Here is a 22,103-nt window from a genome sequence, read left to right on the forward strand (position 1 = left end):
CCATTCATTCAAATTCACGCACATAGGGTCATGCTTAGAACAAACCCTAAATTCATGCCCAAAGTGGTATCCCACTTCCACATCAATCAAACAATAGAACTGCCAGTGTTCTTCCCAAATCCAGTCAGTACCTGAAAGGGCTCTACACACACTAGATGTTAAGAGGGCCCTCCTATACTACATAGACAGGACAAGAGATTTCAGGAAAACAAAAGTTGTTTGTTGCCTTTTCACCACAGCACAAAGGCAACCCTATTTCCAAAAATGGTTTAGCTAGATGGATAGTTAAGTGCATCCAAATATCTTACATTAAAGATAAACGCACTTTAACAGTTCCCCCAAGAGCGCATTCCACACGCAAAATGGGGGCATCCTTGGCTTTCCTAGGAAACATTCCTCTACAGGAAATATGTAGAGCAGCCACATGGACTACCATACATACTTTCACAAAACACTATTGTGTAGATGTACATTCCAAACAGCTGTAGGACAGGCTGTTCTCAAAACACTTTTTCAGACTGCTGCAGCTGGCACGGGCAACCACCGCTAGGGGAGAGACTGCTATACATTCTATGCACAGATATGAATTCAGCAGCCCACATGCCTCAAACGGAATATGCTACTTACCAGTATGCATCTGTTCTTGGCATGTAGGGCTGCTGACATTCATATCGCCCACCCTCCTCCCCGGTGCCTGTCGCAGCTGTAGCATTCACTATTACTTTTTAGCATGGACATCACTTACTGTATCATACTCCATCTCTGCCACAATGGCGAAAAACAATCGGAGGATGGAGAGGATGCCCATGCGCACTGTAGTCCAGAGGAGGAGCCACCTATCTCGTGATACTTCGAAGACTCTTCCAGGATAACAATGTGCAATCATCCGGACTCAACACTAGACGGCAATCTATGCACAGATATGAATGTCAGCAGCCCTACATGCCAAGAACAAATGCATACTGGTAAGTAGCATATTCCTTCCACATCCCCTTCCTGCCGGCCCACCGGCGTTACCTGCGGTTCACGTTAGGCCACGAGCACTTTCAGTTTACCGTGCTCCCCTTCGGCCTTACCAGCGCCCCACGGGTTTTCACGAAAGTGATGGCGGTGGTCGCAGCTTACCTGCGCAGGTTAGAGGTTTCAGTCTTCTCCTACCTCGCCCCAGACAGTCGTCAGCCACCTCCAGACGACGGCAGACCTCTTGCACCAGCTGGGGTTCTCCATCAATGTGCCGAAGTCACACCTGTGCCCCTCTCAGAAGCTCCTTTTCATCCGAGCGGTTCTTGACTCTGCGCAGTTTCGGGTTTACCCTCCCGAACAGCGGGTTCGGGATATACAGGCTCTGATTCCAATCTTTCAGCCTTTATCCCGAGTTTCGGTCAGGTTGACGCTGCGGCTTCTGGGGCGGATGGCTTTCTGCATCCTTCTGGTGAATCATGCCCGTTGGCGGATGCGGGCTCTGCAATGGGACCTGAAGTTTCAGTGGGCCCAGCATCAGGGCAACCTGTCCGACCATGTCCTGATCTCGAAGGGCACTGCGAGACCGCTGCAGTGGTGGCTCACGGACCGCGATTGGGTCAGCGGCAGATCCCTCTCCCTTCCCCAACCGGAGCACGTAGTTGCGACTGACGTGTCCCTCCAGGGCTGGGGAGGCCACATGGGAGAGGCGGAGATCAGAGGCCTCTGGTCTCCGGCGGAGTCCCGGCTCCATATCAACCTTTTGGAGCTGCGGGCGATTCGTCTAGCACTGAAGGCATTCCTCCCCTCTGTCCGGGGGAGTGTAGTGCAGGTGTTCACGGACAACACCACCGCCATGTGGTACTGCAACAAACAAGGCGGGGTGGGGTCGTGGACCCTCTGCCAGGAGGCTCTGCGCCTTTGGCAGTGGCTGGAACATCAGGGTGTGACCCTGGTGGTTCAACACCTGGCAGGTTCTCTAAACGCCAGGGCGGACGAACTCAGCCACCGGTGCATGATGGATCACGAATGGCGTCTGAACTCGTTCGTGGCGCAAGGCCTCTTTCAGCAGTGGGGAGAGCCTTGGTTAGATCTATTTGCCACCGAAGAGAACGCGCAATGTCATCAGTTCTGAGTGTTGGAATTTCCAAGGCGGCACTCGCTCGGGGACGCTTTTCGTCGCGAGTGGAGTTGCGGTCTGTTGTACGCCTTTCCGCCTACACCACTTCTGCCCAGAGTGCTGAAGAAGATCAAGCGCGACCGGGCACAAGTCCTCCTTGTGGCTCCGGACTGGGCACGAAGGTACTGGTATCCCGAGCTACTTGGTATGTCAGTTGATCCCCCGGTTCGTCTGCCTCTTCAGGAGGACCTTCTGTCGCAGCAGCAGGGGATGGTCCTCCACCCGAACCTTTCCAGTCTCCACCTCCATGCTTGGAGATTGAGCGGCGACAGTTGAGGCCATTTGACTTGCCTCCTGAAGTCTGTAACATCATTCTGGCAGCCAGGCGTCCTCCACAAAGTCGGTATACGCCTGCAGGTGGAACAGATTTGTGGCATGGTGCACAGCAAAGGCTGTGGATCCTCTCTGCCCCTCTTTCGGAGGTTCTTCTCTTCCTTCTTTCCCTTGCCCAGCAGGGCTCTGCTCTGGGCACTATCAAGGGCTACCTTTCTGCCCTTTCAGCTTTTCTAAGGCTGCCTGATCAACCATCTTTGTTCAAGTGCCCTATTGTAAATAGATTTCTGAAGTGCATCACACACACACGTTTCCACCTGTGCCCTTCGTGATGCCTCAGTGGGACTTGAACCTGGTTCTTACTTTTCTGATGTGCGCTTCCTTTGAGCCACTTCACAACTGTCCTATCCGCCTTCTTACTTTGAAGACTGCTTTCCTGGTTGCCATCACCTCTGCCAGGAGAGTGAGTGAGCTCCAGGCTCTATCTTCTAAACCTCCTTTCCTTTCGATCTATCCGGACAAGGTTGTGTTGCAGACAATACCCTCTTTCCTGCCCAAGGTAGTCACAGCCTTCCACATCGGACAGTCCATCACCTTGCCCACCTTCTTTCCGCCTCCGCATCCCTCGGAAGAGGAAGAGAGGCTCCACTGTCTGGACCCAAAACGTGGGCTCTCATTCTATCTAGACCGCACACGCCAGTTCCGGGTGGACGAACAGCTCTTTGTTGGTTACGTGGGCGCTAAGGAGGGATGGGCGGTGCACAAGTGAACCATTTCTCGTTGGGTCGTTATGTGCATCAAGGCTTATTTACTGGCTAAAAAGAAGCCTCCTGTGGGGTTGCGTAACCATTCCACTTGGGCCATGGCGGCTACTTCTGCCCTGGGTCGGGGAGTCCCCTTGCAGGACATCTGTCAAGCAGCTACGTGGGCCTCGCTGCACACGTTTGCTACACATCACTGCCTGGACAGCCAAGTCCGGAGAGATGGCTTTTTCGGCCGTTGTGTTCTCCAGGACTTTCTGGTGTGATCATTGGTTCGCAGACCCACCACCGGGGTTGGTATTGCAGGGGTATCCATTCTAAGGTAAGGAATCTAACACTAACCAGTTTCTTTCAGATGCACAAGTTACTTACCTTTGGTAACGATATATCTGTAAGAAACAGTAGTTGGTGTTAGATTCCTTACCGCCCCACCCATCCTCCCCGTTCTGCGAACCGATATCTAGGGTTAAGGTACATCCCTTTGAGGGCCCTGCGTTCCTGGCGCGGAAAAGCTGTGTATAAGAACTGACGTCCACGCTAGAGGGCGGCGTCTAAGTACTCCGACGTCATCCCGACGCCGACGACTAACGCGGAGCCGCAGATGACTCCTACCGACGCGCAGGGGTACTGCTACGCAAAACTTTCCGGATCCATTCTGACGCCTGGTGATATTCTAAGGTAAGGAATCTAACACAAACTACTGTTTCTTACAGGTATATCGTTACCAAAGGTAAGTAACTTGTGCGTCGGACCCACACCTCATTTGTATGTGGTGTTTGGGGGAGGATCACAGCACCACCGACTGCGAAGCCTGTCAACAGTTGGAGCCAAAGTCACGGCGGGAGTGCCGCATGGAACTTCCCTCGGCGCGTCTCTCCAGGTCGACGTCCGCACCTCGGTCTGCCTCAGCGGACTGCTTCAGTTACGCCCATAGTAGTCGTCCTCGCCCTTCTCCGATGTCAGGTGAGCGTCGCTCCCCGGTGGGTAAGTGTTGGAGTCTGTCCCTGGGGGCTGGGTTCCGGCCTTCCGGGGACGTGGACTGTCCCTGGGTAATGCGGCCCGCGTGTCGTCCTATCCACCGTTTCCCGGTGTTGGGGCGTTGAGAGTCCAAATGGAGACCTACGTGGCGGCTTTGCAGGCCTCGCTGGCGTCTTCCCCTCCTGGGGCGTCGACGGACCCCTCTCCTTGCGCAGTGTCCTCCGCGTCGCCACCGGTGGCTCCGGCCCCAGCGCCGACTGGTTCGGATCCTGGCTTGGAGGGTGTGGTGCTGTTGGGGTGCAGCTCATCTGCAGTGGCGTAACGAACCTTGAGGGGGCTGCCCTGCACGGTACGTGAAGGGGCCCCCTCCGGACTCAATCTAGAGCTCCCCAGCAGAAGTGCCGTGCTGACTGGGCCCCCCGGGGGCTGCAGGGGCCTGTGTTACGCCCCTGCTCCTCTGGGGCACCTCTTTCAGGCCACCGCGTCTTTGCCTCGCCGCAAACTTCTACGGGAGTCCCTGTGGTGGACCGGGGCTTGGAGGCGTCCTGCCTCGGGGGACCCGGTGCCTCAACATCTTTTGCACTGGAATCTCTCGGCGCCGCAACCCGGCGTGCCTATTCCTCCACCCCTCTGCCTCTAGTCCTTGTTTGCGGACTGCTTTTCCCTCCCTGCCACCACTGTTGACTCTGCTGTCCTGAGAGGCCTGCTGGCTGGACTCTTGGGGGCGCAACATGTTTGCCTCGACCAGCGCTGCCCTGCGGGCTCTGAACACCTTGTGTTAGCTGGCTCGGGCCTCCTCCTGTTAGTGGGACTCGGCTGAGTGTCTGGGATCCTCAGTGTCCCAGGAGGGTGGTCAAATGGACTTAAGGCATCATGCGTTGAATGGCCGGTAGCTGGCGGCGTCTATTCTCCGCTCCACCCTGGACATCTCAGAGGTGTTGGGCCGGGCCACGGCTTCCTCGGTCGCTCTTTGACGCCATGCATTGCTTTGGGCTGGAGTATTCCCTGAGAATATTTGGGAGCGACTCATTGATCTTCCGTTTGATGCAGCCTGTTCCATTCCCGGCCGACTCCGCCATCCAGAGGCTCTTGGCAGGGCTCCGTCCTCCTTCTCTGCCTTATCCTCCTCCTCTGTCCCCTCCTCAGTGATTCCTAAGTCGGGTTGATTCTGGGCCTTCTTAGGCCGGTTGTTCTGGCTGGGGAGTGTTTTTTATTGCCATTTGCGTCCTTCTTTGGGACTTTGGCATTGTTGGCTGCTGGACGGCCCTTTTGTTGATTATGTGTATGTGTTGGAATTGTTGCGCAGACTTGGCCCTGAGATTAGGCCTTCTGCTTGCTTGGGCTGCTTGTCAAACCTTTCGCTGGGTGTTTTTTCCCCGTGGCTCTTTTGTTTGTTCTTCTGCTGCGGAAGTTTTTCCAAAGAGGGTTACCATGTTTGGGGCTCATCATACCCTTGGTCGAATGGCTTGTGCCCTGCTGGAGGGTTCGGGTTGCCTTCGGGTGCCTATTATCCATGGCATTTGTGTAGGTTGCTTTTGCTCCTTGAGGTCCTGTGCGAAGCCACTCGTAGTGGTGTGCCCGTGCATTTCCTCCTTTCCCTGTTCCTGTCCTGAGGCGCTCTTGTGTTCTCCCTTGCCAGGCGCTGCCTACTCGCCCTTCCTTGGGCCTCGGGCTGTTCTTATTGCTTCTGGCGGTTTGACTGCTGGTGCAGTCCTGCTTGGCAGGCTGCTCTCCATCTGGAGTGGGTTCGCCTTGTTTTCCCTCATTTCCTTGGGCCCTCTAGGCTTCCTCTTCCACCTTTCCTGTCTTGGTCTTGGGCGGAATTTACGTTGCCTTGTGGGGGTGTGGGATGCTTCGGCCTCTCAGCCCTTGCCTTTGATTCCTCTGCTGTGAGTGTACGAGCCTCTTCAGCCTTCTTTTCCCTCCTACATCCCCTTGGGGTCTGTAGAGTTCTGCTTGTGGGTGTTCCCTTTGCCTGGCAGGGACGAAGTTTTTCCTGGTCCACAGATCTGGTCCCCTGGGGTGGCCCTCTGTTCCATATTGGCTGGTGGGGTCCTTTCGTAGACCCTCCTTCCCAGGGGGTATTGCTAGGGTATCTATTCTACTTGAAGGAATCTGCGGGTAGTTTTCTATCAGATGTACGAGTTACTTACCTCTGGTAACGATGTATCTGGTAGAGATGATTCTGGCTGCAAATCCCTTCACGGCCCGCCCTTCCTCCCCTATTCTGCGAGGACCCTTGGGTTGGTCTTTACTCGCCTCCTAGTGGGGGGCTGTGTCTCCTGTGAGTGCCTTCCTTGTTCTTTACGGGTGGCTCGGTCTCGTTCCTCCTTGGTTCTTGGAGGATGGGGTGCTGGTGCTCCGGTGCCCCGCTGCTCTGTCTACTCCGGGTTTGGGGGAGATTGCTTTCTATCCCTGTCCTTTCCTCCCTCTCTTCCTTCCAGTGCTATCCCCTGATTAAGGGTCATCTGGCCATGTCTTGCCTTGTCCCTTGTGGGCTGTTGCCCTCTGTTTGGGTGGCTTGGAGGGTTGTTGTCCCTATCTGTCTTGGGACTGGTCCCCTTCTGTGGATGAGGGTGGTAGGTTTACTACGGGTACCATGACTTTGTGCAGATTCCTTGCCTCTGGGGCTCGGGAGTGGGAGTCTGTCTATGTGCTGACTGGGTGGCTGTGTATGGCTCTGCTTCCTCTTTCTTTCCTGTCTTTGGGTTCTACGGTGTTGCCACTACACTGTGTGGTGTTAGTCACTGCTTCTTCCAATTTTGCTGCTCTTCGCACACTGTTCCCATGCATCCACTGTTTATCTGGTGATACCGTGTTGTGGTGCGGAAAAGTGCTCAGAGAAAAACTGACGTAGGCGTGCCGGGGCGGGTCTTAAGTGACCTCGCTGACGTCACGTGCACGGACGACCCCTGGGCGGAGTCGCGTGATGTCTCCCCCGGCGCGCAGGGATGCTGTAGCAAAAAAGTTTCCTGATCCAGTCTCACGCCTGGGGATAATTCAACGTGAAGGAATCTGCAAGTAGAATCATCACTACCAGATACATCGTTACCAAAGGTAACTTGTACATTACACAAACATTCATTATCTAGCTCTACATGGGTAGTAAATGTAAATGTACTGGGCACGTTTCTTAAAACTTGTTTGATTCTATACTTCTGAGAAGGTACTTTGAAGTTCCTCCAGAGTAAAGTTAGAGTTGAAACTAGGCATAGTGGGTGTTCAATTTTATGGTGTAACAGCAAGAGAAAGGTTTATAGTTTGCTTCCTCAATCGTTTTCAGATGCAGAACATTACTGCTGCACAGTGTCATTGTGCCACTGTCTATTCCAGGATGTTTGTTATTTGAGAGAAAGGTTTATAGTTTGTTGCTGTCTGAATCGTTTTCAGATGCAGAATGTTGTTGTGTGTGGCTTTTCTTCAACACAGGATTCCTTACACTATGGGAGGGTCAGTCCCCAGCTACCCTATTACCGTTCATATCGCCCACAGAGTCTAGGCCATTGGGACTGCTATCAGACGAACCTCCAGTGGACCCAGACCTGTATCCCTCAAAGCCTTGATCTCCAGAGGTCACCTCGTAGCATGAGGTCCTATTTGGGGCAGCTACCATTCATAAGGTAGAGATGCACATTCAACACGAGGATGGTTCCCCCTCCACCCAACTCTGTTCACTACCTCCCTATGCTCAAGGGAGGTCTTAGTTTGGCCACTGAGATCTTTAAAAATGCAGCTAGAGAGAATGGTTACACCAAGGATCAACAATAAGTTAAATTCTCCCATGGACTAACCATACATTCGGGACCAGTTACCCCTGACTCGTTCATAACCGCTTGAAAGTGAGCTAACAAACACTGACCTGGAGAGTAAGAAAATCAATGACAGGGTAAATGTATAGTGGTGCAGTCTGCTACGCACTGGGGCATCGCTAATTCTATAGGTCTACTTTCCTGGTATAACCGTGCCCTTTGGGATCAGATGGCGGACCTTGTCCAGCATCTCCCAGCGCTGCATCGTAAAAAGCGACGAGAGTTTGTGGGGGAGGGTTAGATTTTCTTCAATAGCAACAACTGATGCACAGTGAATGCCACAGACACAGTTGCTCATGGTATAAAGACCAGCATCCTTTGCACTGTCATGCATGGCGGTGCATCTCTGAAGCCCTCACGTCGACGAGATGCTAGAAAAAAAGTAAAAATAAGATACTGACTGTGCAAAAGCTATGTGTGCCCTACAGACTGCTGTTCCTTGTGCCTCCTTTCTCTGCTCTCAGTACTGTGGTGCACCAAAACCCCAACCCAGGAACCTCTTCTACCTTTTCAAGTCGCAGCTGCCGTCTTCACAAGGCTATTATCGGGATGGATACAAAAGTGGCATAGGCAGACCAAAGGGTACAGCCCCCAAAGAGGCTACCTTTCCAAAGCACTGGCTCCTCCTCACCACGCCCCTCCAAACCCCTCCAGATGACACAACACCTGTCTAGGAAGGCTGCAGGGATGTCTGTCCCGCTCAAAAAATCCCCTCCGACTGGTCCTAGACATCATAAAGGAGGGCTATTGTCTATAACCTATACATACATCACCAAACATAAACTGTCTCCAGAACATTTACAGATCCTCCTTGCCAAGGGTGCCTCCAAACCGATTCCGCTGCAACACCGAGGAAATGGGGTGTATTCCTTGTATTCCCTTCTCCCCAAAAGTGACTGCTCCCTCTGGAACCATCCTCGATCTCAGACCTCTCAACAAGTACATTGTGTCAGAGCACTTTAGTATGGTGACTCTACAAGTAGTCATACCATTACGGCAGCAATGCGACTTCATGACTGGCCTCGATCTGAAGAATGCCTACTTTCACATAGCCATTGTAGGAAGCGGTCTTTCTATGTAGCATACCAAAATGAGGTACGCTATGCAGAATTTCTAGACCATGCTTATTGCCTTACAGGGCTTAAATTAATAATACCAAGTGCTCGGTTTGTGGTAATGTGGACAAGCAGTTTAGGTTTATCAGAGGCTAGTGTTAGGCATTTGTTGTACACACAGTCAATAAATGAGACACACACACTAAAGAAACTCAAGACCAATTTAGAAAAATAACAGTTTTTCATATAATTTTAGACCCATCGGAATCCGGAAAGTACTTTTGGAGTTGTAGATCTTTGCAGTATTAGAAATACAGTCAAATAATAGTTTTGAGCCTCAAATGGTGTAATGCTATCGTATGGGAGAAACTCGCTGCATAGGTACACTTGCGAGCTGTTTTGAAGGATACCTTTAACGAGTTAAGGTGCTTAGGGGCCAAGGTCCAAGAAACCACCAGCAGTTCAGGTTTACCTCCCCTAGTGAGTCAGGGTGCAGGGGTCCTGGTCGCGTTGGTAGCCTTGACCGCTGCATGGTAAAGTCCAGTGCAAAGGTGCCTGCAAAAGAAAGGCTGCAAGTGGAGACGTGTGAACCTGGGCGGGAAGGGGGGGAGGAGCCTAGGGTGCAGAGGTGTTTTGGCCAGTGGGTCGCTGTGGTTCGAGGCTCACACTCTGCTTTTGTGACTTGGAGTGGCAGAGAAAATAGGACAGCAGTGACACTGTGTTTACCTTGGTGATCCTGCAGTCTCTTGACAGCAGTTCGGTTTCGGCATCAGTGGTGTCGGGACTGGACACACAACAAGCCTTGGTTGTGGCAAATGCCTATGTACCCAAGGTATTCGTGCTGGGTGACTCCTGGAGCTGCAAAGACTTCCTCCAGGCGAGATGCTTCTTCGGTGGACCGGGTGTTCAGTAAGTCGAGGTACAGGGCAAGTGTGGTTGGTGCCTGCTGCTGCAGGAGGATGGTTCCTGCACCCCAAGGGAGATGATACTTCGTTGTGGATGTGCTGGACAGTTCTCCATGTGCTTGGGAGGATGCACAGCTTTTGGACGAGCAGGGTCGGAGCAATTGTCAATGTAGCAACAGCAAGGCAGGGTTTGGCACTAAGTTCTGGGTAATTCCTCAGCTCTTGTGGTGACTGCTGTCTTCTGTCCTTCAGTTCCCAGGGAGTCGAACCAGAGTTTCTAGTGACAGGTAGCCACCTAAATACTGGATTTATAGGTCTTGAGGGGAGTATAAGTAGTAGCCAGTGTGGAGATTGGGCATAAACCTGTCCCAAAATTTCCTATTTCGCAATAATCAAGATGGTGAAACCCTTATCCGGCTCTTCACTTCTGGTGGCCCACCTTTGATTTGTGCCTAACCTGTAAGTGTAAACTCCTTCTGAATATCTAATTTCCCTCCTGCTCTGGTACCAAATAGGCCTGAGGGCTGGGTGTGGTGTTCCACAGGGCAGTTGGAAAGCTGAAGTCACATATCAAATTCTGCAGAGCCTTTGAAACATCTGCCCTTGATATGCTAAAGTCCTAGCCATCCTGCTGGAGGAGCTGTGTTAGGCTGGCAGATACCAGTCAGCCAACATGTTAGACTAGTAGGGTTACAGGGCGCAACTCTATGGTGCCATATGAGTGCATGTCTTCATAAATCCGATACTGGCATCAATATGTCTTTATTTAAGACTAGGTGTTAGATACCAAATACCATTATTTTCAGCATCACTATTATGTACCTGGGTAACTCATAATGATCAGTGCCCAGCACATACCTTTAAAATGTCTTCCTGATCACTTTCAATGCCTAGCATTGGAACTAGAAACACCAAATGGTCTTGACTCTACTCAGTAAGGCTGAGTCAATACAACAGCAAAACAAAACCATTGCCAGTACTGAGCAAAACTACCAAACTGATTACTGCCCAGAACCTACAACTCCGACAGTAGGTCCACACTTTTTACTTGCACCTTTAGTTATTTATTTTATCAAATCTTTTTACAAATCACATCATAAACAATACTTTTATCTACATGTGCATCAACAATGAATATATAGCAAAGAGGGAAAATCTATGTACACATGCCTACGTTTCACAAAGAAAAATCACCAAGACACCAACAGGCACTCAATCCAGGCATTCAAACATATCTTACAAACCTGACATACACTCATACCATTCAGGTACCACACCAGAGCTGGAGAAATTCGTTTTGCGCAGTCCGAACTCTGGTGTCAAAAACTCACAACCTACCAGACAAACAACCAAATCATTTATATAAGCCACTACTCCGGTGTAGGAATCCTTCTAAGTCATCATCATTTCCTACGTCAAATGCCTAAATCATGACATCAATGATTAAATTCCACAACAAAGTTTGTTTGACAAAGGGGACTTTGGCATTGCCCACAGGGATTGGGCAGTGTTGTGTTTTCGGAATGGTCTGCACCAGTACACGCATCCTACAATGGCAGTCTACGTGCAGTTTGTGTGTGGGTCCTTTAGAGTGGCATAGTGCATGCTGCAGCCCTTGGGGGGACCCTCTTTAGTACCCATGTCCTGGTTACCAGGGGTACCATTTAGCAGGGATCTACAAGGGTGCTAAAGTCCTTAGCAATGGGGTTACAATTAACATTTGTCTCGTTGTAGAGAAAGCGCTAACACTGGGGCCTGGTTAGCTTGAACCCAGTGCACTGGCAATCTAAAGCATAATGAGCAAAAAATGTTGGTTTCCATGTCAAAAAGAGTCAGTTTCCTATGCAGGACATAGTCTCTTAACTCCTTCACCTACAAAGGTCCGGCCTAGCCTACACTTCCATTTGGTTACATCTGGCTGCTGCAGCCACCTACTTCCCGAATAGACAACATACTTGATTGATCAGAATACTACTATTAAGGCTTTCATGGAAGGCTTCAAACTTATTATCCCACCTCTGATGCCTCCTGCTACTGTGTGGAATATTAATATAGTTCTCGCAAGATTCATGAGGGGACCTTTTAGACCACCACACTCTTTCCCATTGCAGTTCCTTTCTTGTAAGGAAACTTTCTTTGTAGCCATCACTTCCCTCAGGTGAGTCCGTGAGATGCACGCTCTCACCTTGGAAGAGCCCTTCTTCCAAGTTCATCATGATAGGGTAGTTAGCAGAACCAATCCCAAATGCCTTCCTAAAGTAGTCTTAAGTTTTCACCTTAATCCGACAATAGAGCTCCCAGTTCTCCTTCCACACCTAGAGACTGTAGCGGAACACGATCTGCATACTTAAGATGTCAAGAGGGCGCAAATGTATTATATTGACTGTACAAAACCCTTTGTTAGCTACAACAGCTATTTCTCCTACTCCAAGCCACACCAGGGGCATGCGATTTCCAAGGCAGGTGTTGCACTTTGGCTGGTCAATTGCATTCAGATATTTTACACTAAAGTTAAAAGAAAGCTGCCTGTACCCTGCCGTCGGCCCACTCCACCACCCAGTCATTGCACTAAAAAGAAAGGAGCGGGGGTCCATAGCTTTCTTGGGTAATGTATCACTAGCGGACATCTGAAAAGCAGCTACTTGGGCCACCCCTCATAACTTTACCTAACACTGCTGTGTGGATGCCCTGGCCAGACAGTGAGCAAAATTTGGCCAGACTGGCTTGCGTACACTTTTTGTCATCTGCAACATCCTCGGGCTAAGCCACCGCTTTTAGTAAGACTGCATTGGTCTATGCTCAGCATGTGCATCTACAGTCATACATGCCAGGAACAGAAAATGTTACCCTGTAAGCATCTGTTCGTGGTATGTTGTGCAGTAGATTCACATGCACCCACCTTCACCAGCAGTTGTTGCAGATGTATTATTTCTTTTTCGTTATTTATAATACATTGCCTTCCATAGTCGTCTTTACTGTGTCTTTATGCTCCATCTCCAATCTTGCTCTCCGTAACAGAAAAAATCAAACAGTTGAGCTGTTGTCCATGTGCATTGTCGCTAATCAGTGGTCACTAGGTCGTTTGACTCAGACTTACTTAGAAGAAAAACAAGTTGTACACATCGGAGCCCAACACTAGTCGGCGGAAGTTTGCTTAGCATGTGGATCTAAAGCACTACATGCCATGAGCAAATGCTTATCGGTAAGTACAAATTTTCATATAGAGTATTTATTATTTATAAGTCAGAAGGGATTAGCTAGTGTCCAGTGACACAATCAATTGTATAGACAACATGGCACGAGTACAGTTCATATTACAATACCCTTTTCCTCCTTTCTTTTTCCCAATCTGCAGGAGAATGTTGTGGAAGACTCCATGAGCGTGGACCCCAAGCATCATCGCCACTTTGTCATTAGACGTGGTCAGGTTTTGCGGGAGATTGCTGTAGAGTATGGGAATGTAATGGTCAGCTTTCCTCGCTCTGGTGCCCAGAGTGATAAGGTCACCTTGAAGGGAGCCAAGGAGTGTGTGGAGGCAGCAAAGCACCGCATCATGGAGATCATAGATGATCTGGTACAGTCTGGTGTCTTTAGTAATACTACTTAACCTACCCTGAATGTTACGGTCTTTTTCTCTCTCGGTTTGTCTCTGGAATCTTACTTCATGTTGACACATTTCCTTTCAATCCCTCTGCAGCCTACACACTATTCCTCTGACCTCATATAAAGTACTTTTCCTTACTCAACCGTATATATTTTTGTCTTACTTTTGAGCCGATTTTGACTTTCCAAGGCTCTAATGTATAATTTTCTCCAGGTCAAGTAGCTGTGCTACTGCCTTTAACACTTCTCAAAGCAGTTCCCATGTCCAACACACCAGGATATCATTTTACTGCATACATCAAGACTAGATTTAAATTCCTGTTCTTTAAAGAATTTTAACTTTGTCTTGCACTTACCAGTTCTGCAATTTATCATATTTCCTCTGCAGGAGTCCCAGGTGACAATTGAGTGCCTGATACCTCAGAGATATCACCGTTCCATCATGGGTCCCAAAGGCTCCCGTATCCAGCAGATCACTAGAGATCACGGAGTCATGATCAAGTTTCCTGACCGAGAAGAGAACCCTGCTGGTATGTGTTCTACAACATGTTGTACAGAAATCAGTCGTTTGAAAAGCATGATATGGGAAAAGCCCCTCTGTTTTGGGGGTGTTGCTGTGCTATACCATCACTTCTCCCCAAATTGGACTCCAGTTTTTTGTGGCATTTGCTTAGTACCCATTCCACAATTGCGAAGTGAACAGTGCCCTTTGAAGCTTTACTCACTGGCAAGGTGGCAGACCAAGAAGATTTAAATATTAAGTACAATTTATTGTAATTGCAGTTATGCAGTGCATGCTACCCCTGATGAAGGTTTGAAGCACCAAGTTCAATAGAATGCCAGGCTAAGCTTTGAAGGAAGAGGAAACTGTAGTATGTTCACCCTATCTGAAAGAAACAGTTATAGATTCCTTACCTTAGAATTACCCCCCAGGCGTCAGACTGGATCCAGAACGTTTTCCATCGGCAGTACCTCTGTGCGTCCGTCGTGGTCGCCGGGATGACGTGGCGGTAGCTACTTAGCTGCTGCCCTCGCGAGCTGACGTCAAGTTTTGCAAGCGTTAATCTTTCTGGATTCGCTCTGCAGTGCATTATTCCACCATCTAGTGGTTGGGTCTTCAATTGTTGTATTTTTTTTTTTTCTTGGCCCAGGTGGGCGTCGACATACCACCATTTGGTGTCCTTCGTGACGTTGACGCACTTCCTTTCGAAGCTCCCACCTTTGGTAGCCATCTTTAGATTCTTTTTTCTGCCGTTGGGTCTGGATTGACAGTGAAGGAGCTCCAAAACTTTTGAGAGAAGAATCTACGAAAATCTACAAGAAGATTGAGAAATCACTGGAGAACATAACGAATTACAAGTCACGTACAGAGGAGGACGAAAGAGGAGAAACTTCGAGAACTTCTTAGTTTTTTCAGAAACTGCGCACACAAGGGGCTCCCTGGGCGCGGTGATTAATAAAACTCCATTTAAATTCTGCGCAAACTGCCACCAAAAGTAAGTGCAGAAGGACCAACACCCAGTTTGCAATCTCTGCCTGCCGCTTGACCATCGAAGCGAGGACTGAAACCCCTGCGCGGCATTCACCCCGAAGGCCCTCCGAGTAAGAGGCAAAGAAGTGCAAACTACAGCTTGCAGGGGTCACCTCCATCGCTCCGAGATTTAGGACTTTCCAGTGGAGAAGAAAACATTGCCGAAGGACCGGAGGGCGCCATAATCGTATAAGTCGAAAAGAAAATCCTGAAGGAGTTGGGCGTTGTCGGACCCCAGGCACTCCACTGATCCACATCGCAAGAGTGAGCCAAAGTCCTCGAAAGGAGCATTTCTGTCGAAACACTAGACGTCCACAACTGCATCCATGGACAAACAGTCAGTCTGTTCCTTCGACAAGGACTCCCAGAGGGCAAAAACCCAAGAAAAGGGGAAGGCGTTGAAAACAGCCACCAAAGGGACGCTTCGATGTAGAAAAATGCCTGAAAGCGCCTACGACAACCGCGAAAAGGAAAACCAATATCCTAGACGCCGAACACGGTACCGAGATGGAAAACAAAAAAAAAAGGCTTGAGGCCGAGATGGCAAGCATCTTGCAATGCAAGAAAGACTTGGACGAAAAAATGAAACTGTACATAATTCTGTTAAAAACTACGCCTGAAGCCGAAAGTGCGCTGAGGAAATTCAACCACCGACCACACCACAACCTGGAGAGGAACAGGAGGAGGAAGAGCTGTACTGTGGCGACGCCGAAGGTGAGGAATACTAGCAAACTTAACAGACCTCGACATCCTCCGAGGCGCAGGACTTGGAGTGGTATGATCTCGACACCGAATCACCGGAAGAAGGTGTAGAATCCTATCCTTAGAGGCTTTCGCCGCCGTACGACATAGGGATCTATAACCAGGTCATAAAAAGAGCTGCAGACACATATGGAGTACAGCTAGAGGAGGAGAAACCAAAATCTTGCTTCATCTTGGAGACCTTGTTGCCATCACAGACAAGTCGCCAGATCCTACCCATGCTCCCAAGTGTGCTGGACCAGGGGAAGGAAGCCTTCAAGGAACCTGGTATGTGTAAAGCAGTAACCCCAAGGACGGAGAAGAAATATAAACACCCTTCTAAAACTCTAGGTATATTAAGGGATCAGTACCAGCCGATTCAATTATCACAGCCACTGCTAAGAAGAGAGCAAATGTACCCACAAACACAGGTCCACCTCCAAACAAAGAGAGCAGTAGAATGGACCTAATGGGGCGGAAGATGGAAAGAAGTGCAGCGATCCAATGGTGCATCGCCAATTCCAAAGCGCCAATCAAGTCACGCATACCAGCACTGGGAAGAAGTGGGCTAAAGCCTAAAGATCCTACCAGAGCATTTCCAGAGAAGGGCGAACCGCCTGGTAGAAGAAGGAAAAAACATGGCAAATACGTGTCTGAAGCCCGCCCTAGACGCAGCGGAGACATCAAGCAGATGATGCTGGGAATAACAGAGAGGAGGTATACCTGGCTAAGGATTTTGGGCTTCAAGAATGAAGTTCAAAACAACATACTCAACACACCCTACAACGGGGAACAGCTTTTCGGCATTACAGTTGATGAGAAATTCAATCAACTAAAAAAGGACAACGAGACAGCTAGGTCCATGGGGGCGCTGCAGTTCAGAGGAATGAGAAGCGGAACACCTTCAAGGAGCCCAACGGGTAGGGGCAACAACCAACCTGTGGCACCACACCAAACCTTCCAACATGGTTATCAAGGAGGTAACCAGGGACAACAGCAGCAGCAAAGCTGGCAGTACCAGCCTCGGACAATTCTTTCGGGGAAGGGGAAACTGACAGAGAGGGAGGTCAACAACCCACATCCAAGTAAGATCCTCAGTAGAATCTATGCACACCCAGTCAACACCTCTAGGGGTGCTGCAAGATACAACACAAAGACAAGGACTAAATCAAGACCAACAACAGTTCGTCCATCACACAACATCAGTAGGAAGCAGGATAAAACACTTCCTCCAGGAGTGGAAGATCACATCAGACAAATGGATACTAAACTTCATACAATACGGCTACTGTATAGACCAGGAAAAACCACCTCCAAGTAAAAGGCCAAGAGGCAGAGTAAACTCGGCAAAGGAGCGTTCTCATCTGCTGCAGCAAGCACAAGAACTTCTAAAGAAAAGGGCCATAGAAATAGTACCTTACAAGGAACGGAACAAGAGGGTCTACTCTACCTACTTCCTGATACCAGAGGTGGACGGAACCTTACGGCCAATCCTGGATCTGAGGTTCTATAACAGTTTCATAAAAACTCAGATAGTCAAGATGACATCACTCCAGGAGGTAATACCCCAGTTACAGGAAGGGGATTACATGGCAACTATTGACTTGAAGGACTATTACTTACACTTCCCAAACACAAACATCTGCTAAGGTTTATGATCAACAAAACTCACACCAGGTCACAGTGCTGGCATTCGGACTCAAATCCGCACCAAGTGTTTTCACAAAATGCCTGGTAGCAGCACACTTAAGGGATACATGTATACCCATACCTCGACGGCTGGCTGGTAAAAGCAAACTCATACAACAAGTGCAAGTGGCACATGTAAGAAGTCATACAAACACTAGCCCAACTAGGGTTTTTAATCCATTGGGGAAAATAATCAATAGAACAAGAACAAGTGAAGATATTCTTAGGTGTGGAGATCTACTCCATACAGAGCAAGGTGGTTCCAAGTGCAAAGAGAACCTTGGCAATATTGAAGGAGACACGTCTTTACCACAAGGGGCAAGCTCTGACAATGAGGACAGTGAGCAAACTGATGGGAATGATGGCGTCATGCATACATTTGGTCCCAAATATACCCCTACTCATGAGGCCATTCCAAGAATGGATCCAACAACAATGGTCACAGGCAACAGGGAGTTTGGAAGATCTAGTGCTTGTCACACAAACAATACAGTACGAAATAATGTGTTGGTACAAAAGGAACATAACACAAGGCAAAGCTTTCACACAACCAACTCCAACAGTGATTGTACGGACACAGGTTACTAATCCAAACGGACAATACAACCACCATGTTCTACATCAACAAGCAAGGAGGGGCACAGTCCATGACACTATCCGTGCAGGCGCAGGAAATATGGAGATGGGCAATTACAAGACAAATAGACTTACTAGCAATACACCTACTAGGGAAGGATAATATAGAAGCAGATACTCAGCAGACAGACATCGGCATCCCATGAATGGGAAATCAATCAACAAGAAATCCACAAATGGGGAACTCAGCAAATAGACCTATTTGCTACACAGGGTACTAAGCAAATGCAGATTCAGCAATATGACACTAATACTGATAGCACTTCAGTGGGCCAGATAATCCTGGTTATCTCAGATCGTGGAGATGGCACAAGCGCCCTCACACAGGTTCCCCACAAGAAAGAACCTGGTAACAATGCAAAATGGAAGGGTTCTATGCCCAGAGCCGGAGAGCCTCAGCCCGGTAGCATGGCTCCTGAAGACCTAGATTTTGCACACCTCAAACTACCAGCAAGCACAATGGCGGTGCTTAGAGAGGCAAGGAAACCTACCACAAGAAAGTGCTACGTAGCAAAGTTGAAAAGATTCTCCGAATGGTGCATTAAGGAGAAACTACAAAGAAAAATTACCAAGGAACCAACAGTACTAAATACTTAACACATCTACTACAAAATAAACTAAGTTACACATCTCTGGGGGTGCACTTAGCGGCAATAGTGGCCTACACGAGGAGAAACAGGGAAACGTTTTTTCACCTTTTAAGTAGTAGAGATTTCGAGAAGGAGCAAATAGATTTGCACCTCCTAACAGAATGCCACCTCCAGCTTTGAACCTCAACGTAGTGCTAACCCAATTGAAGGCACCATTTCAACCTATTCATAAAGCAACACTGCATATATACCCACACTAAAGACCGCCTTCTTAGTAGCTATCACATCGCTACAAAGAGTGAGCAAATTACAAGCGCTAACACAAGAGCCCTACCTACAAATATACAGTGGCCGGATTGTAATGAGAACCGACCCACTTTTCATGCCTATAGTCGTGTCACGGTTCCACATTAATTAGACAATTCAAATACCAAGATTGTTTCCAAAAACCATCCACAAGCACAGAAAAGGCGTTACACACTGGACGCCAGGAGAGCAGTAATGCACTATATAGAAAGGACAAAAGAGTGCAGGGAAACAAAGCAATTCTTTGTTTCTTTTGCCAGCAGTTTTTTGGAACGACCAGTTACCAAAAATTCCATTGCACAAACCTGACAATTCTGCCACAAACAAGCTGGTCAACAATTACAAGGAGCAGCACATACTCATTCAACAAGGAAGAAATGAGCAACAATTGTGTTTCTAGCAAACACACCTATTCAAGAAATTTGCCAAGCAGCAACATGGTCCTCAGTGCACACGTTCACTAAGCACTACTGCGTAGATATTAAAATGAACAAGGAAGCGCAAGTGGGACGGAAGGTCTTAAAACACATGTTCAGTAACCAAAGCTCATCTTCCACCCAGGCACAACAAACCGCTACAAAGTCTATGCACAGCATAGTGAATCCAGACGTATAGTTTTGCAGCGTGAATCTTTCTGGATTCACTATGCTGTGCATATTCCGCCATCTTGTGGTTGGAGTCGGAAAGTGCTTTGTATTTTTTTTTTGCTGTGGGAGGTTGCGAAACCTGATCCCTCTAGTGAGGCTACAACCCCCGTTGTGTGTGTGCAGGCTCTCAGATTATTTTTTCTGCCATGGAGATCGGAGGTGCCCCGAAGACTTCGGTGAAAAGACAGCAACAGATGCAGCAGGCAGAAGAGGCCCACCAGAAACTCCAAGGAGATAGGTGCATGAGAGAGAAATCTTGAGCAAAGCACCTTGTTGGGCGCTGCTCACATTATTCCTCATGCAGCAAGGCAAGTACACTTGGTTGCCTTTACAAAACTGTCCCCAGACGAATACTTCATCCACAATGGAGGTAAGATTTAGATCTTGAATGTATGATAGCATCATGATGGATAAAATGCTCCACGCACAAGCGCAGGGCTTTAAAATGTAAGCCGGATTTATTTAAACAAATTCGGAATATATACTAGTCTGGGTAACCTGCCGGTATTTACAGCACCGTGCGGGTACGCATGCAGGATTTTGGTACTGCAGTTCAAAGCACAAATATTCTAAAGGCGTCCTGGGAAGGGATTATATCCCAGCTTTTATTTCATTTTCATACATATATGGGAAGGGGTGTAGTCCTGCATTAAAAGACAGTTTAACCTCTTAACAGTGGCCAGCAAGCAGGGTGCTTAATTCCCGACTATCTACCTAGTGGGCATAACAAATATTTATAAAAAGCACCCAGGGCCCCAGTTTAACTAGCGGCAAAGCCAAAACTTTTGGTTTGCACGTAGCCCAATTCTCAACTCAGCCCCTGCCCCCCTCCCTGATACACATAGCATTAAGCAGGCCTCCAGCATTCCACTGTAAGGGCCATAAAACTCGCCCGTTCCTGGAGACTGCATGAGGCCTTCATCGACCTCCAAGGCCTCAGAAATCAGGGCCTTATCTCTGGAAAAGCGCATTCCTGAACAGCCTTGCTGAACTGGGCCTCGAAGGGGGTTTTAGGTTCTCAGTAAGAGTCTAAATGAATTCAAGCGCTTCATTTCCTTCCAAAAGGGGAAATTGGCGGTAAAGGTGTTTTTCTCTGCAAAGCCCAAGAGCATGCCAGATCTCATACCATAGGGCAACATTTAGCAGTTACTAAAGCACCTGGCTATAATAATTCACTGCAAAGCTTTCGCAAGAAATACACAACAAAGCATTTTGTGCAGGCAGTACAAAGCAAGGGTTCACAGCTATGCTGTGCACAAGCCTCAAAGATTGCACTGCCAAACAGTCGCTGATAACATAAAACAGCAACCATGAAACAATTATTTACAATAAAGCATAGGGCATACATTAAATGGAAGCCTCATTCTTGCGCAAACAGGCAGGCGCTGGCAAAATAGCACTAAGTACTAATATGCCCGCAATGGCTAAGTTCCCTACTGAGCCACTACATTAACAAAGCTAAATTAGTAGGGGGCCTTGTACTTTAAGCCTCATATGCACATACACAAAGGGCCCAATAAGCCAAAGCAATATGTGTTCACAAATGCAGGAAACGATGTTGCGGCACAACGTTTGCAACATATAAGTACAATATGTTCGAGGCATGTGGGCTGCTGAATTCATATCTGTGCATAGATCGCCGCCTAGTGTTGGGTCCGGATGATTGCACATTGTTGTCCTGGAAGAGTCTTCGAAGTATCACGAGATAGGTGGCTCCTCCCCTGGACTACAGTGCGCATGGGCATCGCCTCCATCCCCAGATTGTTTTTTTCCGCCATTGGGTTCGGATGTGTTTCGGTTCCCTCTGTCGGAACCGATAGTTGTTCAACTTTTCTACTCGAGGCCAAAAGGTCTTTAGGCTGAGCGTCGGTATAGTTGCGTTCGGGTTTCTTGTCTGACTCTCAGCTCCGAACTCTTGCTACCCTTCCGCATGCTTTCGGCGCGGACGGGCCTACACTACACTTCTGCTATGGAGCGGACACCGTTTAAGAAGTGCCTGGTGTGTAACTCCAAATATTCACACCTCGACGTGCACCCCGTGTGCAATACATGCTTGTCACCGGACCATAACGAAGACAGCTGCATGGCGTGTTCGAAATTCCGGTGCAAGAAGACTCTGAAGATTCGTCGGGCCAATAGGCTCCAGGCTAAGTTCTCGGCTACCGCGGCGCCCCCACCAGACGACATATTCCAAGAATCTGTTGGAGACGAGGATGACGTACAAGGTTCGGAATCTAGTCCCGCGTCCGAAGGAGATGCCTACGACGCGGGTGATGAGAACTTTGACGAAGTCGCCGACTAGGTAGGGGACGACTATCGGGCTATTGCCACCGTAGGGGATAGCTCAGAGGTGGAGCATCCCCAACCAGACTCAGGGGTCAATCCCCTTCATACGGCCCAGGTCGAGGGATCGCCTTCGGGCCTTACCCAAGATCTACT

At 48.8% G+C, this 22,103-nt stretch overlaps 1 protein-coding gene across 4 annotated transcripts in view; it reads left to right on the forward strand.

The window, feature by feature from the left end:
* Positions 1-22,103, forward strand: part of HDLBP (high density lipoprotein binding protein) — a 955,902-nt gene that overhangs the window by 632,617 nt on the left and 301,182 nt on the right. For all 4 annotated transcript variants that reach the window (XM_086944014.1, XM_086944016.1, XM_086944015.1 and 1 more), the window contains exons 19-20: positions 13,277-13,495; positions 13,913-14,054. In XM_086944014.1, the coding sequence (XP_086800140.1) occupies positions 13,277-13,495; positions 13,913-14,054 (361 nt within the window). The remainder of the gene's footprint in view (positions 1-13,276; positions 13,496-13,912; positions 14,055-22,103) is intronic.

Source organism: Lissotriton vulgaris, chromosome 11 (genome assembly GCF_964263255.1).
Source record: "Lissotriton vulgaris chromosome 11, aLisVul1.2, whole genome shotgun sequence".
Classification (NCBI taxonomy): Eukaryota; Metazoa; Chordata; class Amphibia; order Caudata; family Salamandridae; genus Lissotriton; species Lissotriton vulgaris.